The 17,341-nt window shown below is 48.5% G+C and overlaps 1 protein-coding gene across 2 annotated transcripts in view; it reads left to right on the top strand.

Annotated features, from left to right (window-relative positions):
* DNAH11 (dynein axonemal heavy chain 11) overlaps positions 1-17,341 on the top strand; it is a 315,578-nt gene that overhangs the window by 297,456 nt on the left and 781 nt on the right. For both annotated transcript variants that reach the window (XM_027872105.1, XM_027872104.1), the window contains exons 76-81: positions 2,101-2,220; positions 9,934-10,176; positions 13,065-13,247; positions 13,334-13,449; positions 16,007-16,119; positions 16,345-16,485. In XM_027872105.1, the coding sequence (XP_027727906.1) occupies positions 2,101-2,220; positions 9,934-10,176; positions 13,065-13,247; positions 13,334-13,449; positions 16,007-16,119; positions 16,345-16,485 (916 nt within the window). The remainder of the gene's footprint in view (positions 1-2,100; positions 2,221-9,933; positions 10,177-13,064; positions 13,248-13,333; positions 13,450-16,006; positions 16,120-16,344; positions 16,486-17,341) is intronic.

Raw genomic sequence — 17,341 nt, 5'->3', positions numbered from 1 at the left:
TTCTCTCCTTTTGCCAATGAGAAAATGGAGACCTGGGAAGGGGAGGGAAGTTCAGCAGATTCGCAGGTCGCAGGAAGCTAGGAGGGACCAACAGGTTCCAAAGGACCTCGAAAGGCTAAAACATTGACCTTCCTTGAATGAGATAAAATTCACTAAGAATAAATGTAAAGTCTTAGACCTGGGTCCAAAAAGTCAACCTGATGATGATCAATTAGATGACAATTTGTCAGGATGAAAAACGATGTGTTGGTTTTAGTGACAGGGGTAATCATGTGAGGCCAGTGAGGCCCCCAGATGGCCAGTGACTTGCCCAGTCACACACGTAGTGAGGGACAGAGCCAGGTTTCCAATCAGATGCACAACATCATGGCAGATGTCACTGGAGGACTTTATTTGCCATTCAGGTTAAAGAGAAGTGATTCCCTTGGGGAGCTCTAGCACATGAGGACTATCCCTCTGACCGTCCACATGAGAACTTGCTCCTCTAGAGCAAGCTGGGGCAGCCAGCAGGTGGTGCCATAGTGCATTGAGACTAGAGTCAGGAAGACCCAGCCTCAGACACTTACTAGCTGTGTGAGCCTGAGCAAGTCACTTGACCCTGCTTGCCTCAGTTTCCTCATCTGGAAAATGAGCTAGAGAAGAAAATGGCAAAACGTTCAAATATCTCTGCCAAGACAACCCCAAATGGGGTTACGGAGAGTCGGACACAACTGAAAATCTACTGAAATCGGAGCAAGCCAGCTTAAGGGAAAGCTGCCTTTGAGGTCGGTGGATTCAGGTCCATGGCAGCTTGAAGAGCACATGCCAGAACCCAGGAGTCGTAAAGCTCCTGCCCGTTCAGTTCCATCACATCATATACCAAACGAAGGCTATAATTAAATGTTACTGGCACAGCTGGGAGGCCCCCATTGGCCCCAAGGGTAGAAAGGCTTCTGTCTGGTAAAGCTTCACTGCAAACTGGCATGTTTTGCAAACCCGGGGGAAGCCAAAGGGTGGAGGAGAATGCCTTCCAATCCTGCTAAGCCAAATACAGAGGAGATGCTGTGATTGCTTGAATAAAACATAGTCCAGTGATTAATGGCAGCCCCCGGGAAGGCATCACACAGTGAAGTCTGCAGTGAGGGGATCAACACTGATTCCTCTTCTCAGACAGCCGACTGTGGAATCTATCCAAAGCCAGCTGGGCTCGGGACCCCTCCCCTGCCTCTTCCCTCGTAGAGTGCCAGTGAGAAGTGCGGATGATTCCACTCAGATGCAGCCTCTCTGGTCTGAATCAGGCCTGGGCCTGCCCCGGCTTCTTGGTCAGAGAAAAGCCTTTACAGAAGGCGCGCTCTTAATTCCAATCCTGCCACACAAATCCTTTTTGGAGGGAGGGAGGTAGTAAAAACTTTGGGGATTTTGTAAGCTCCGAGGATCATCAGTCTAAAGTTGGACAGCACTTAGAGGAGAGCTCATTTTACAGATGAAGAAACTGAGGCTGAGGAAAGGGGTGTAATGATCCCGTGGGGAAATGGGAATTAAGTATCAGAGGTGAGATTGGAATCCAGGTCCCCTGACTGACACCAGAGCCAGTGCCCTTTCTACAGAGCCACAGTAACTCCCCATTCCGAGAGGGGAGATTCCCTCCATCAGAAACATCTTGCTACAGAGCTGTAATAGTTAATACCTGTAATAAAGATTCAGAAGGTTCAGGTGACTTACCTACAGTCACACAACTGAGAAGAACCAGGTATGGATTTGAACTCCAGTTGCTCTGACTGAGGCAAACCACTGCCCCACACTGCCTCTCGAGGGAGTAAACATATGAAGATGCCGTGCCCACATGCTTCAAGTACATGTGTACTGCATACACACGCTTCTTCTACTTTTAAGTAATGGGCACTTTGAAGTCATTTTCACGCAGCACCAGTGTGTGTGCGGGGCGAGGTCTCCCAACCCTGGCTCTCTCAGGACACACCACACTTCCTATCGTGGGATTCCAGCGCAAACTTGGAATGCTTTCGGACCTCCAGGTGTACCGCGTCCTTTCTGGGCCGGGGTGCATTTGCCTCTGCCAGTGGCCTTGCTGGGGGCTCACCTGCCTTTCTGTGCTTGCCCCAGGTCCCGTGGGAAGACCTACGTTATCTCTTTGGGGAGATCATGTATGGGGGCCACATCACAGATGACTGGGATCGCAAGCTGTGCCGGGGCTACTTAGAAGAATTCATGAACCCCTCCATGGTAAGGCCGCCTTCAGATTTCACCGGGTGACTGGCGTTGAGCTAGAATCCAGTTTGTGCAAAGCCTGCGCCTGAATGGAGGCGGGCTTTCTTTGCTTGATTCTGCCCACAAGTTCCCAGGGGTTTCTCACTTCTTGATTTATCACAGAGATGCCTGGGCTGACGGGTCGTATCTCTGTTCCTCGATAGAAGGTAAGGCCCTCGAGGACAGGCTGTCTTCCCTAGGTTTTGATTTTGTCTTTTCTTTTATTCTCTTGTGTTTCTCCCCAGTCCTGGCCCATTGGTTTTAGAACTGTGATTTCCTTGGTGTGGAGAACACCCTCCTCGTGTCCAGAGAAACACCTACTTCAAAATTCATGGTCCCCGTTGTTTACGGGCACCAAGCAATTTGCACAGCAAGTGTATGTCCAAGACAGGATTGGATTCTTTTCTGAGACAGGGTCTCCCCATGCCACCCGGGCTGTTGGGGTAGCAATCACTCACTGGCAAAGCCCGTTGCTCAATAGCGCAGAAGTTTTGACCTGGGATGGTCCATCATTCCCTAGGCTGCCTGGGAGATCACCATATTGGTGCTGGACTTTATGTGGACACCGGATCTGCTTGGGGAGAGGGGCCAGGGAGGGAGGAGAGGACCCAGTGTTTACTAAGCACCTACTATATGCCAGGCACTGTGCTAAGTGCTTTACTGTTATCATCTCATTTGATCCTCCAACAACCGTGGGAGGTAGGTGGTGTTATTATTCCCATTTTACAGATAAGGAAACTAAGGGAGGCAGAGGATAAGTGATTTACATAGCTAGTAAGTATCTGAGGTTGGATTTGAACTCATCTCCCTGACTGTGAGGTTGGCTCTCTATCTGCTAGGACACATTGCATTGTATGTGACAAACATGTAACATTTGCATTAGCTTGAATTGGAACTGGTGGGATATTTATTTGTACAATGGTTTCTTCCCTAGCCAAAGGGCCCGGAAACCACGTCAGGAGTGTTTGTTTTCCTCTAGGTAGGGAGCTGAAAGGAACAGATATTCCCTCCTCTCTGTCCGTCTGTCTCTCTCTGACTCTCCTAAAACTCCAGGGTCGGATCATTCACAGCCATTTCTAGGTCTAAGAAGGTGTCCCTTCCGGGGGACCCAAAGTTATGTCTGCACTCTTTGCCTCCCAAGCTAATCTTCACAGCCCCCGCCTTTCAATGCTGTCCAGCTGCTTGTACCCTATACATCCCAGTTCACGAGCCAGGGGACCACCATGATTCTCCCAGGCATTTAACAACCCTCCCTCCCAATAGATATCTTTCGTTTCATCTAATCAGCCTGTTATGTAATAATGTGTGTTGTGATTATCTGTGTTTCTGTTTCATCCTCCCATGAAACAAATTCTAAGAGAATAATTGTGGATGAAGTGGAAACAGGTTCCCTAAAGCATCTGGTCCAACCCATATATGAAGGAATGCCTGCTATAGTTTACCTGGCAGGTGGCAAGGAGGAAGAACATGTTACTTCCCAAGGCAGCCCATCCCCTGGGGACAGCTTTCATTATCACCAAGTTTTTCTTGACTTCAAAACTAAATCTCCATTTTTCTGCTTCCACACATTTCTCTGTTGAGCCTTCAGGGTCACCCCCAGGACAAATCGAATCCCTCCTCCATAGAAAGCTCTTCAAAGGGAGTGGCCATACTTTGTCCTGCGGCCCTCTGCCTCCACCAGGCACCTCAAAATGCTGTCTACAAATTAGGAGCTTAGTAAGCGCTGAATGAATGCTCAGAATTCTCAAGGTTTTAATTGCGTGAAAAGTAGCCGCACAATTTCTGTTGTTTCAGCCAGACTGGGCTTTCCTAATTTTACTGAAAATGTTCTATTAGAAATGCATTTAGCAATTATAACTTAAACTCCCGGTGAGTCACATTCAAGAACTCCAGTGCAATCCCATGGATATTTTTAAGCACCTACTATGTGCTCAGCGCTGTGGTAGTGCTTAGAATAAAAGACAGCACCTGCCCCCAAGCAGCTTCTGTTCTACTGAAGGAACATAACCATAAATAATACAATATTCACAATACTCAACAGCTATTTGAAAATTTAAAATACATGAAAATGGATTCCTTATCTCATTTCAAAACAGGAGACTCTGTGTGTGTGTTTCACAGACACATACCCAGAGTCCACCATCTTGGAATGAGATAATGAAGCCATTTTCCATGCATTTTAGACTATATATAACACACATATGTATATTTTTTTTTCCTTCAGTAAAACTGATGGCGCTAAATACCACTTAGTGGGGGCTGTAGAGAAAAGCTATTGTCTCCCCTCTGACTGCTGTCACGGGCCGGCCCCCAGCTCCCAATCTTTTAGTCTTTCCTCAGTCCTAATGAGCAGGATTGTACATGTCAGAAAGCCACTTTCAATATAGCTCGATTGGAAATCACTCCTCGGAAGGGGCCTGGGAGCAGGTTGCCATGGAGACGAGAAGGCTAAACAGGGCTGTGTGTCTGACCTCCAGCAAGGCTGATTTCTCCAAATGATGGTGGAGGTCAGGGGGGCCTCGGGAGAAGCTCATGCGGCTGTTTTGTCCTCCTCTCTGGCCTGTGGATACGTAGAGAATTACTGCTGCTAAACGAGACGGTCCATTAACCTTTGTCCGCCTCTTCACTGGTATCCCAGTGATTGCCAGCGCTGTGGGGGGATGGAGTCGGAGGGGCATCACTGGTGTGGGGATGCCCTTTAGAAATGCAGGAACCCAGCCTCCCAGACAGATCCCAGGAGGGCTCCGTGCTCACTGGCCACATCCTCATGACACTCAAAAGGCCATGCCTTCGCCAGATCCCCAGGCCTGGACTGACTTGCAAGAAAGATGTTGTCAGAGCACCTCATCACTTGTCAGTGATCACTGCCACAGATATTGCCCTAGGGTTCTGAGGTTTGTGGAACATTTTTACATACATGCAGAGCTGTAATTAGGACAGGATGATTCCTTTGGATTTTTTTTCCCCTCAGTGTCTGGCACAGTGCCTGGCATATTAAGTGTGATTTCAGTGGGGTGGAGAACCCCATGAGTCCCCATGGGCCAGCATCTCACACCCAGCAGGGGTCACTTTGGATGATGCTTCTCTGTCAGGACAGTGAGCAGGCTTTGACCCCCAGATTCCTCACCGGGCCTCAGGCTACCGTTCCCAAACCAGGCCAGCTGCACTCTGGACATCCTCCTTAACTCCTCCCTGGAAGCCGGACTTTGCCCCAGAGATCCAAAGTTCTGCTTGGTGAGTTCTGTCTTGATCTGGCTTCCATGTCACTTTCCAGCATTTCAAAAGCAGCCAACATCCATATACCCCATGTTCTTCGATGTGCTGCCTTCCAAATTAGAGTGTAAGCGCTATGAAGGCAGGCCCTCTCACTTGCTTAACATATTTGTAGCCCCAGAGCTTAGTACAGTGCCTAACGCAGAGGAAACACCTAATAAGTTACTGTTTGTTCATTGTATCGCCAGTTCAAGAGAGCCACCTAATTCATAAGCATTTCTTAAGTGGCTACTACATTTTGCTAAGCATTGGGAACCAAGGAGAGGCAAGGTCAATCCCTCACCTCAGGGAGCTCACCATCTAAGGGCAGCTGGTGGAGGAGAGAGAAAGCTGGCCTCGGAGTCAGAAAGACCTGGATTCTGTGTGACCCTGGACAGGTCATTTAACTGAGCGGTGCCCTGAGGAAGCGAAGATTGGCCTACCCGGTGCTGATCTGTATTGCTTGAGGGAACGAGAGAGAGAACAAGATGGAGAGAACGAACTCCCAGCTGACCAGCGCCCTAGGCAGCTAAAAATAGCTGGTTGATTGATTGAACTGGATTACATTCAATTGGGCTCTGAGCTGCTGTCTAGCTCTGAACTGGTGTGGGTGCTTAAAATCCCCCCATGCCCCCCATTATCTTATTTGATCTTGAATCTTGCCCAACATTAACTTGGCTGGCTTTATCTGAATATTGATTGCATCGGAAGAGTTGAGCCCTAAGCGCCTTCCTAGGCTGTAATCCTCTGATCCACACGAGCTTGAAGGCTAAGTTCACAAATAACTAATCACATTTTTAACATGCTAAGTACTCAGGAAAGGCTCCAACAGTATGGCCAAAACAAACAAAAAACAACCCTAGGTTTGGATGGATAAGAACTTGGATTAATTTTAGGTCAAGGCCCAGAGGGATTCAGAGGTAAGCACCGTAATTTGCCATGGACCCTTTCCACCTGTGGCCCCTGGGGTCCTCAGCTCATCCTCAATCCCTGCACAGATCCGAGGCTCAAAGACATTCATTGTTCCTTGTAGAGGAATTACTGCATCTGCGTCTGTGCCTTTCTTCACACCCTTCCCCCCAACACGGGTTTTAAGCTCACTCCCTGTCTGCTTGCTAACTACAGGAAGGGGTGCTGGCTTCCTCCTCCTTGGGCGTGTTCTAGTGGTGGCCACTGAGGTCCTTCTCACTCTGTTTTCTCCTAGTCTGTGATACTTACTTAGATTTTGTCTCCTCAAATGGATGGCAAACTCTCTGAGGGCAGGAACCATGATTATGTTTCTTTACATCCTCTGGAAAGCCTGACACAAAAGACAGAATAATAATTGGCAATTCTAGAGAGCTTCAACATTTGCACATAAGTTATATCATTTGGGCCTCAAGTTTCTATGGGCACTAACCCCATTTTACAGATGAGGACACTGAGACTCATAGAGGTTGCCCAGGGTCACACTGTTGATATTATCAACTTCCTAAGCCCAAGCTCTATCCACTCCACCATGCTGCCTTATAGATAAGTATCCCCTAATCCCTATGTGTAATCATGGCCAGGTGACTGCCCAGTCTCCTCATCTGTAAAATGGAGGCAGGACATGTTGGGGTTTCATGGTCTGTGTCCAGCGTCCAGCGCAGTGCTCAGTGGATAGTAGATACACTAAGTCCTGAGAAACTTGTTTTCATTAATAGGATAAATTTGTAATTAGTTTTACTAATTTTTCATGTAAGGAGATGCTTCCAAAGTGCTTAGAAAGGTCTGTTTAATATTTCAAGCTTTATAGACTGTGATCTTTTTAGCACAATTTAATATTACAATATAAGAGGAATTGATTTTCCTAGGAAAGGCAAACCTTTGAAACTTCTTCAAATGATTACAAATTCTAATGGGTGGAGTCTGAATTAATGGCATTTTAGGGGCCTTTGATAATTATCCAACCTTTTGAGTTAAGGATTCCCATTTGATAACTTCTTGAAATTAATATCATCATGCTTAATAATCTTTCTACTGAAGCTGCAATAAAATCACATAGATACAAGTCTTTGTGTGTTTAATTTGGAAATTACCTGGTGGAGCTCTCTGAAACTGAGAATTAAATCTTCAATTTTGTTACTTATTTCCTAGCACATTACAGAACTTAGCAGAATCGAGTGTGAATTTTAAACTTATTTTTTGTTTGTCTTCTTAAGATTTCAACTGTTTCCACTCCAAATATTTCGCGGGATTTAAATCTTAACATATCTTAAACCTGACTTTCTGTGTGAAGACTTTCTGGGACTCGCTCTCTCCCAGCTCACAATGGACTCAGAGGTTGAGGGTCCAGAGGACAGCTACTCCTTCCCCTCTCATGGTTCTAGGAGTGAGCCAGAGGATCTACAAATGACTATGTAGTACTCTGGCTGATGAGCCCCCATCTAGTGTGTTCCCCCAGTATCATTTAACCCGTTAACATCAATTAGCTTTTCCAAAGGGCATTTTCTAAAAAGGTATAGCAAGGTCCAAGTACAACATCCCCCTGAACCAGGGACAGTCTCCCCTCTGCACACCCACATGGCCGAGAGAGGAGAATCAAGCTTACGTGATTGCTGCAACTCCCCAAAAATACGTGGGGAGGGGTACTTCCTTCTATGGGGAATCCTTTTCTGCCTTCAAGGTCACTGCTGAGTGTGGGACAGCCAATGGATGAGTCATTCCCTAGCTTGTAGGACAGAAGGTCTCCGTTGCAGGGTCAGTTCACTATCAGGCTGAGCGGTCAAGCGGTCACTCAGGGCGGCTTGCCCATTAGACTCAGCTACTGCTCCTACCAATGCCAGCTGCTGAGGGGACCTTTGTCGGCTCTGATCTGTCGAAGCTCATAAGGCCGTACCCTGGCCCTTTCGTCTCTGATACGCATTCGTCATGGATCAGGAAAGCAAAGCCACAAGGCAGGAAATGATGGAGTGATGCCTTCATGACCACCCTGCTTCCCTACCCAGAGGCCCATGGCACTTCTTACCTGAACAACCCCAGAGAAGATAGCTTGCCCATCCATTCAAGCCTTTTCTATGTTCCAGCTCATGAGTCCATTTCTTAAAAAGTTTCATTCCCTGGGGCAGCTAGGTGACACAGTAGATAGAGCACCAGCCCTGGAGTCAGAAGGACCCGAGTTCAAATCTGGCCTCAGACACATAACACTCACTACTGTGTGACCCTGGGCAAGTCACTTAACCCCAGTTGCCTCATCAAAAACTAAAATAAAAAGTTTCATTCCCATGCAGTAAGCCAACAGGAGACAATCCGAGAGGAGCCAGAAGCAGGGAGGGGAAGGTTCCATCTTTCACACATTTCTGGAAGCAGGCTTGTCAAGCCCGTGCACTGACAACAGGCAGACGCCATTTTGCCTAGGGACTGAGCTCTCAGAGGCAGCTGCACCGACTGTGGTCAGAGCACTGGGCCTGGAGTCAGGAAGAGCTGAGTGCGGAACTGGCCTCACTTACTGGTTGTGTGACCTGGGTAAGTCGCTTCCCCACAATGGGGATAAGAATAGCACCGACTTCCCAGGGTTGTAGGGAGGATAAAAGGAGGTAATACTTGTCAGGCATTTTGCAAACCTTAAAATACTAGAAAAATGCTAGCTACCATTTTCATTATCGTCCAGTTCTCAATTACTCTTGAATCAAATGAAGTAACGTATGTAAAGCATTTTGCAAACTTAAAAGCACCACATAAATGTGAGTTATTAATATTTTATTGTTATATAATTGAATTGGACTCAAATTTTAATTTTTAACTTTAAAATTTTTAATCAAAATTTTAAATCTTTTAGGTGCCTTCCAGTTCTGTTCCTATGATCTTGTTGCTATGTTCCTGTGATAATTACTATTCACAGAGGGGTTTTTATCTCATCCTAGAGGCAAGAGGGAGCCATAGAAGTTTCACGAGCAGGAGAGTGACATGGTCAGACCTATACTTTAGAAAAACACTTTGGCTGCCTGGTGAAAGATAGACTGAAGAAGGGAGAGAGATGGGGACAGATGCGAGAGGTAGAACCAACCAGACTTAGCAACTGATTGTTATTCTTATTGGTAACAATAATTACTAACAATAACCACTGGCGTTTCTGTAATGCTTTAAGGTTTGCAAAGCGTTCTACAATATTATCTCATTTTTGTCCTCACAACCCTGGGAGGTAGGGGCTATTATTATCCCCATTTTACAGATGAGGAAACTGAGGTAAACAGGTTAAGTGACTTGCCCAGGGTCACATGGCTCGTATTCAGACTCCGGTCCTTCCAACTCCAGGTGCAGCTATCCACTGGCTACCCAGACTGGATGTGGGGAATGAGTGGGAGCTTAGGGTCACACCCAGCCCACAGTCAGGAATCAGAGCAGGACAGTAGTGAAGGAGGAAGGACAAAGACCGCCTGAGACGCGGAATAACCCCCTTTCTCCCTGTGGCGACAGTTTGAAGGTGAGCTCCTGCTGGCCCCGGGCTTCCCAGCGCCGCTCACCCTGGACTACACGGGCTACCACCAGTACGTAGAAGAAGCTCTTCCCCCGGAAAGCCCGGTGTTGTACGGCCTCCATCCCAACGCCGAAATTGGATTCCTGACCGTGACTTCAAATGCCCTCTTCCGAGTCCTGCTGGAGATGCAGCCCAGGAATCTTCTGATCAGTGAGGAGCTGGTCCAGTCCACAGAGGAAAAGGTGCAGCATGAATTTATTTACCCCTCTCGGCCGGGCTTAACCTGCTGCTTTCAGCCTGTTACTTGGGAGATAGAAATGTCCAACTTAATTTTTCCTGCTTTTGAAGAGGACGTGGTGAATTTCAAAATTGCAATAGGCGATTAACTTTTCCCCCACCCAATGACTCCCCTTTCTCTCTTACAGTTACTTATATAAAATTGTAATAGCCCAAAGGGTGGGCTATTTATTGTCTGAGCAACTAGCTACAGGCCAAGCTCAGTGCTTGGGACAGCTGGGTGGGACAGTGGATAGAGTATCTGCCTTGGATCAGGAAGACATGAGTTCAAATCCTGCCTCAGATGTTTGCTAGCTGCGTCCCCAGGCAAATAACCACTCTGTCTCTATTTCCTCCTGAAGGATGATAGCAGTACCCGATAGCATTATTATGAGAATCAATCATTTTTAATGATTTAAATTTTAATTAATGATAGTTTTGGTAAAGCACTTTGCAAACTTAAAATGTTATGTGAATCATCATCATTTAGTGGAAAGAGCACTGTATGTCAGATTGTTGTTGCTAACTCAATGTTAAGTTCTCATGGGCAAAGCCCTGGTCACTTTCCCTAGTAGTAGCCATACTTAATATCTAATGGTTGGTAACAATCTGGACAAGAAAACAATGGTCAAAACAACAACAGAGGACCTGGGTTTGAATCCCTTTCTGCCATTCACTCTCTGTGAGGGTCTGTGCACGTCCTTTCCCTTTCCTGTGCCTCAATTTCCTCATTTGTAAAATGAGGCGAGTAGACTCTGACCTTTCCAATTTCAAATCTCTAAGCCTGTGACACTCTGACGTCTAGTTCAACCCATCCCTGAACAGGAATCCAACCTCTAGCCCAATCGACAAGTGTCCAGGCGCTCTTTGCTAGGAAGTTCTTCCTAATATTGAGCTGAAATTGGACTGATTGAAACTTCCACCCTTCGCTGACTTGGTAACATTGTATTAAATACAGTATTAGGTAAACAGACAGCTAGGTGGCGTCATAGTGCACAGAGTCAGGGAAACTTGTATGTTTCTGAGTTCAAATTCAACCTCAGACACACACTTAGTTGTGTGACCCTGGGCAAGTCATGGAACCATTTGCCTCAGTTTCCTTGTCTGTAAAATGTGCTGGAGAAGGAAATGGCAAACCATTCCAGTACCTTTGCCAAGAAAACCCCAAATGGGGTCACAAAGAGTTGCACGCCAGTGAAACTGAACAACAGTTAGGTAAATAATTAAACTAGGTTAAGTAAATACAGAGATCCCTCTCCCACCTGGCAGGCCTTCAAACACTTAAGACAGCTTTTCTGTCCCTCTTAAGTCTTCCTTTTCTCCAGCCAGAGATCCTAAATTCCTTCAATCTGTCCCCAGTCTCAAAGTTCTCCATCTCATTAACCTCCTTCCCATCCTCCAAATGATGTCTGACTAGGGCAGAGGCCAGCAATGCTCTCACCTCCCTCGTCCGGGGTCCCCTTTGAGACTTAACACAACCTAAGATGATGACGTTTGATTTGGGGGTTGCCCATAATACATTAAACATGCAATGCATGTTAAAGTCACTGGATCTGTGGCAGACAGCAGCTTTCTAGGTAGAGATCTGCCATATTCTGCTTGTAAAATTGACTTTTTGAGCCCAAATGTTAAAGTTTACATTGGACTCTCTCAGGTTTCAGCATGTTAGGTTTGGCCCCATGTTCTAGCCTGTCAAGAGACTTTGGATCCCGATTCTTTCACCCAGTGATGAGTTACATCTTCTCCTTTGGTGCCCCTGGCAAACGGGAGAGGAGGGCGTCGTCGATGCTCTTATCCAAATTAAGAAAAATACTAAACAGCACAGGGCTAAGCAGCAGTCTCTGTGGCACTCCACTGGACATCCAATTCAGGTCCACACCAAACCACCACTGACTTCTCTTTGGGTCTGGTTGTTCAACCGGGTCTTGTTCAATCTTGTCTGATTCTGTAAGCCCATGAACCAACCGTCCAAGGGATTTTCTTGGCAAAGACGGAGAAGTTTGCCATTTCCTTTTCCAGTTCTATGCAGGCAGGAGTGAAGTGACATGCTCAGGGTCACAGAGGTGGTAAGCATCTGAGGTCAGACTTGAACTCTGGTCTTTCTGTCTCCAGGCCCAGTGCTCTATCTGCTGCACCACCCAGCTTCCCCAGTTCTGGGCACACCTAAGTGTGCTCTTCTCTACCCCCATCTGCATCTTGTCCACCAGAATGGTTTAGGAGACTTTGTCCAATCTGGGTAAGCTCTGATCTGTAGCATCTTCCCAATCTCTCATGGAGTGAGACCATCTAAAGGGAAATGAAGAGAGACTGTCATGGCCTCTCTCAATTCCTGAGGCCATGCTGACTTAGTAACCATTGTTTCCTTCCCACCATTAGATTTTAAGTGGGGCCATTGCTAGGGTGAATGACCATTTGCCCGTGAGAACTAAACAATGAGTTAGTGAGAATAAAAAGCTTAAATGTGCAGCTATGGGCAAGCAGAGCACTGTTAATAATGGCTTATTGGCAAGTCCCCAAGAAAGAGCTGGCTTCCTCAAGACCAGGTCAGGTCAGGCCCACTATTTTCTGACAATATCACTACATAGGAGATCACAGAAATGCTGAAGGTGTGGTTCACCTAGAATTTAGCAAACCTCTGGACAAAGACTCTTGTGCTCCACGCTATGATAATTCATGGCTCTTCCCAATCAACAAAGAAAGTCATTCTAGCAAGTGTCACAGGTAAGATTTGAACCCAGGATTTCCTGCCCCAGCACTCTGACTGCTAGATTGTACCCACTACCTCCCCACAAGGCCCTGATCCCGGGAAAGACCAATCTGTGTGCTCAGGAATGCTTGATGTTTCTGACTTAAGGTTAAGACTATTCTGGATGACATCTTGGAGAAGCTTCCAGAAGAGTTTGACATGGCGGAGATCACGCACAAAACCCCCCTGCGCAGCCCATATGTTTTTGTGTGTTTCCAAGAGTGTGAGCGGATGAACCTACTCCTGAGGGAGATCCGGGGGTCACTGCAGCAGCTGGACCTCGGCCTGAAGGTAAGCAGAAGGGACTGGCTCTGGGCTGGGCCTGGCCATCGAGGAGCCCACTCACCAGGCCGCTCCCTTCTGTCCCCCCACCGCAGGGCGAGCTCATGCTGTCCCCCGACATGGAAGCCCAGCAGACAGCGCTGAATTACGACACTGTGCCCGACACCTGGCTCCGGCTGGCCTATCCCTCCACCTTTGGCCTTGCCCAGTGGTAAGTGGTCCCAGGTCCGCCATCATTGCCCAGATGCACTGAGCTTTAAATCCCCTCCCTGTCCACTCAGAATTACAAGGGGTGAGCCCAGAGTACTGAAGATAAAGCATACTCCTCACCCCCACCAGAAAGATGATGCCCTTCAGATGCTGACCACAACATTCCTTTTTGGACATGACCAATGGGGGAGTTTGCTTTGTGAGACTTTGCTAATGTATTTATTTTTATTTTTTAATTCAGTTGTCAAGGGGGGAGGAAAAGAGAGAGAATCAACGCTTGTAACATTTTTTTAAAGAAAAGAAACAAATAGGATATACTGGTGGACAGGAGGAAGCAGGTCAGATACTCTTGGGCCGCCATGATGGCTTTCCTTCGTGACTGATAAAAGCAAGAGCTGCCTCTCCTTGGGCGTTCTGATGGTCTCTCTTCTGAACCCCCACTGGCCAGCCCGGAAGCCACGTAGATCAACCCTCTCATCTTATAAGATGAGGAAACGGGCCCGGAAAGGTTGAGACTCAGCCAAAGCCACCCAGGTAGTTAGGTGGCAGACGGAGAACTTGAACTCAGATTCCCCATCTGGGGCTCCTTCCATGTGATGTTGGGCATAGTGTCAGGGCCCGAATTCAAATCCTGGCACCTGCGTTTGCGGGGTCACCTTGAGGAGGCTGCTGCCTTGCCCTGGGTTTCTTCAGCTATAAAATGGAGGCGGAGGGGAAGGTTTAGATCTCGAAGGCTTTAATCCCAGCTCCAACTCCTGCGATTAGCCGGTTTAACCGCCAGCTTTTCTGTGCTGGAGGTTTTTCGCAGCGTCCCCACTTTTCTAAATGCCCTAACACCTGTGGTCCTTCGATGGTGAGGTTAACTCCTGACATCTAAACTGCTTTCCATCCATCCTCTGGGGCCTCCTTTCGCCTCGGAGCTGGATTGAGCGGCCACTACCCCTCCCTCCCTGATGTCATATTCTGTGACCTCACGTGTACCTCACAACGACCTGGCTAGGAGGGCACTGAAGGTCTTGTCCCCTATTCACAAATGAGGAAACTGAGCCTCAGAGGCAGTGACTCACCTGCGGTCACACAGGCTGCCCAGAAACCGGGCTGGGGCTGTCAGTGGACGCAGAGCCCAAGTGCCCCCGTGAGGTGAGGGAGGCCCCTCCGGGAGGCCCAGACAGCCCCACAGCTGGAGTGCTTTGCACACCTCAAAGCCCTCTGCAGATGCTACCTATCACTACTGCTCGCCAACATGCCGGTTCTGAAGGGCTTCCACCATCCTGAACCGACCCTGAATTTACGTAGGTTTCCACATGGCATCCTACGCACAGTAGGTGCTTCACAACCATTGTTTGGAACCTACCTCCGACGCTCACCTGTTGTGTGATAACCTTTGAGCCTCAGTTTGCTCCACTGTGAAATGGGGAGAGCAGCATTTGTAATACCTACCACCCAGGGTTAAAACTGGAAACGCGGGAAGGAAAGGGATCTGTTGAGGGCTGCCGCGCTCAGCGCCTTACACATACGACCCCGCTACTCCTCATTCCTACTGCTGCCCGCTGAGGCTGCCCCAAAGGGGCCAGGCGTGAGAGAGGGTGTCCCAAAAGTCTTAGTGCGGTGTTAAGCGCTTCTGTAACAGTTTTCTTTAAGCTATTAAAGCGTTAAACTGCACCAAGACCTTGGGGCGCCTCTGCTTTGTCGGATGGTTTTAAGCAGATGCAGAAACAGGTCAGGTCCTGGGACCACAGAGATAACGTTTCAAGGATCCCCGGCGGCAGGCTAGCCCTCCTCACCTTGTGGATAAGAAAACTGAGGCTGCAGTCTGACCTGCCCAAGGTCCCAGAGGAGACCCTGGAGATGGGCTGTAGGCAGGCTAACAACCTGGGCAGAGAACTCCGACCAAAGTCACCAGTTAAACAATTTTTACACTGAAAGGGAAAGCAAGCCTCCTTGGAAATATTGTGGGGACGCTACAGCCCCACCTGGGAGCTAAACCCACTACTTAACACACAACAGTGTAAGTCAGGGCATACGGCCATACTTAAAGAAGATAACTGATAACAGAAGTGTAACTGGAAGCACAATTCACCAGAATGTGATGCTCTTTCCCACTGTGGCCAGTAGCAGCCTGTCTTATTTGTCATTAGCCTCTCTAACCCTAATTCACTGTGTATTTGTCTAAAACCTCACCACCCACATCCACTTCTAGAATTGCGATTCTCTGAGAAAGTGGCTGTTTCGTGTTAGGACAGGCTGATCACTGAGCCCAAGCCCTTTTTTATCTCCACGGGGGTGTGGGGGGGGGGACACAAAGAAGCCAATTTATACAACCCCCAGGCTCTTGGAATTATGGGCACGGTCTGCCAGCCCTTACTCCCGAAGGATTAATCTTAAACTCCAGATTAACCCTTGGTGTTTTCAGGAGGTGCAGGTAGAAGGCTGCCTCCATTCCGTCTGCAGGAATCTCGCGTTCTTCTCCAGATTCACCTGTGAGTTTGCAAAACCCCTCTAGGACCAATTGGGACCTGTTAAGAATCCGTTGGGACTTTCTCCTCGTCTCCCCCCAGGTTCAGCGACCTCCTCTTGAGGTGCCGAGAGCTCGACACCTGGACCCAGGACCTGGTCATGCCAGCTGTTGTGTGGCTGTCCGGGTTCTTTAACCCACAGTCCTTCCTGACAGGTAGGGGCAGGGCTCTCCCACCCCGCTGCACAACACCCACACTTCCAGCTCTTCCCTCCCAAGGCCCCCAGAAAACGGCAGCGGGCAGGCAGGGCTTCTACGTCGTTTCATTGGTGGAAGGAGCCGAGCCTGGGAGATCCGCCATCCTGAGCTGACCCCAACGTGCCCCCTTGTGATCAAAGGGGAGGAAGCTTTTCTCACCCAGTTTGTTTTCCCCTCTGGAAGCTGTCATGCAGAGCATGGCTCGGAAGAACGAGTGGCCTTTGGATAAGATGTGCCTGACTGTCGATGTGACCAAGAAAACCAAAGAGGACTACGGCCACCCTCCCAGGGAAGGAGCATACATTCACGGGCTCTTCATGGAAGGTAAGAGCCCCACTAGGGCTATACAGCAGGTGCCAGGCCCCATTTTACAGATGGGGAAACTGAGGGCCACAAGGTTATCTGGGGAGGGATCTTCATGCAGGCCTCGCTCCAAGTCCCAGGCCCTATCCTTTGGAGGTGCACTGCAGCCCCCTCCTTGTGCAGGTAACAGAATGGAGAGCTCGGGGCTTTGCACCCCAAACTCCAGGGCAGTTTATGCTGCAGCCATGGGGCGTCTCTCCTCTGTGGGCACTCCGATGCTCAGGTGCTGACAGCTTTCTCGAGGTTCCCAGCTGCTTCTCCTGCCCAAGACCACCCTCTGGTGGACATGCTCATTCACAGCAGCGTGGCCAAAGACGGCAGCCAATCTGAGGAGCAGCTGATTGGAAACCTGGCCCCTGACAGAGCTCAGTAACAGGCCTCGAGTAAAGGATTCCTGGGGAGCACCACTCCATGCCTCAGTTTCCTCACCTGTAAATCAGGGGGCTGGGTGATGACCACTAAAGAAAGAGGTCTGGGTTTGAAGTCAGGAGACCCTGGAATCACTGCACTCCTTACTCCGGCTTCCTCAGTTTCTCCCTGTATAAAATGAGGCTGGGGCCCGCTCTTCATCAAGGACCTGAAGCTAACACACTCTCTAGCTTCCCTAGGCTGCTTCAGACGCTCATTCAAATTCAGCTTTCTGAGCCCTCCTTAGACGCAAGAGATGTCGAGGCAAGCCTAGAACTCACCTTATTCTAGCCTCGGCACCTCCCCGGTATCTAGCAAGATTTGGAGTGAGGAGCTCTGGGTTCAAATCCTGGCTCTCGTGGGGTATTTTCACTTGCCTTCCTACCAAAGAGAGTTCTCTGTAACCCCG

The sequence above is a fragment of the Vombatus ursinus genome, unplaced genomic scaffold (genome assembly GCF_900497805.2).
Source record: "Vombatus ursinus unplaced genomic scaffold, bare-nosed wombat genome assembly UNPS02014799.1, whole genome shotgun sequence".
Taxonomy (NCBI): Eukaryota; Metazoa; Chordata; class Mammalia; order Diprotodontia; family Vombatidae; genus Vombatus; species Vombatus ursinus.
Note: the sequence above shows the minus strand (reverse complement) of the source record. Positions and strands in the feature narration are given on the sequence as shown.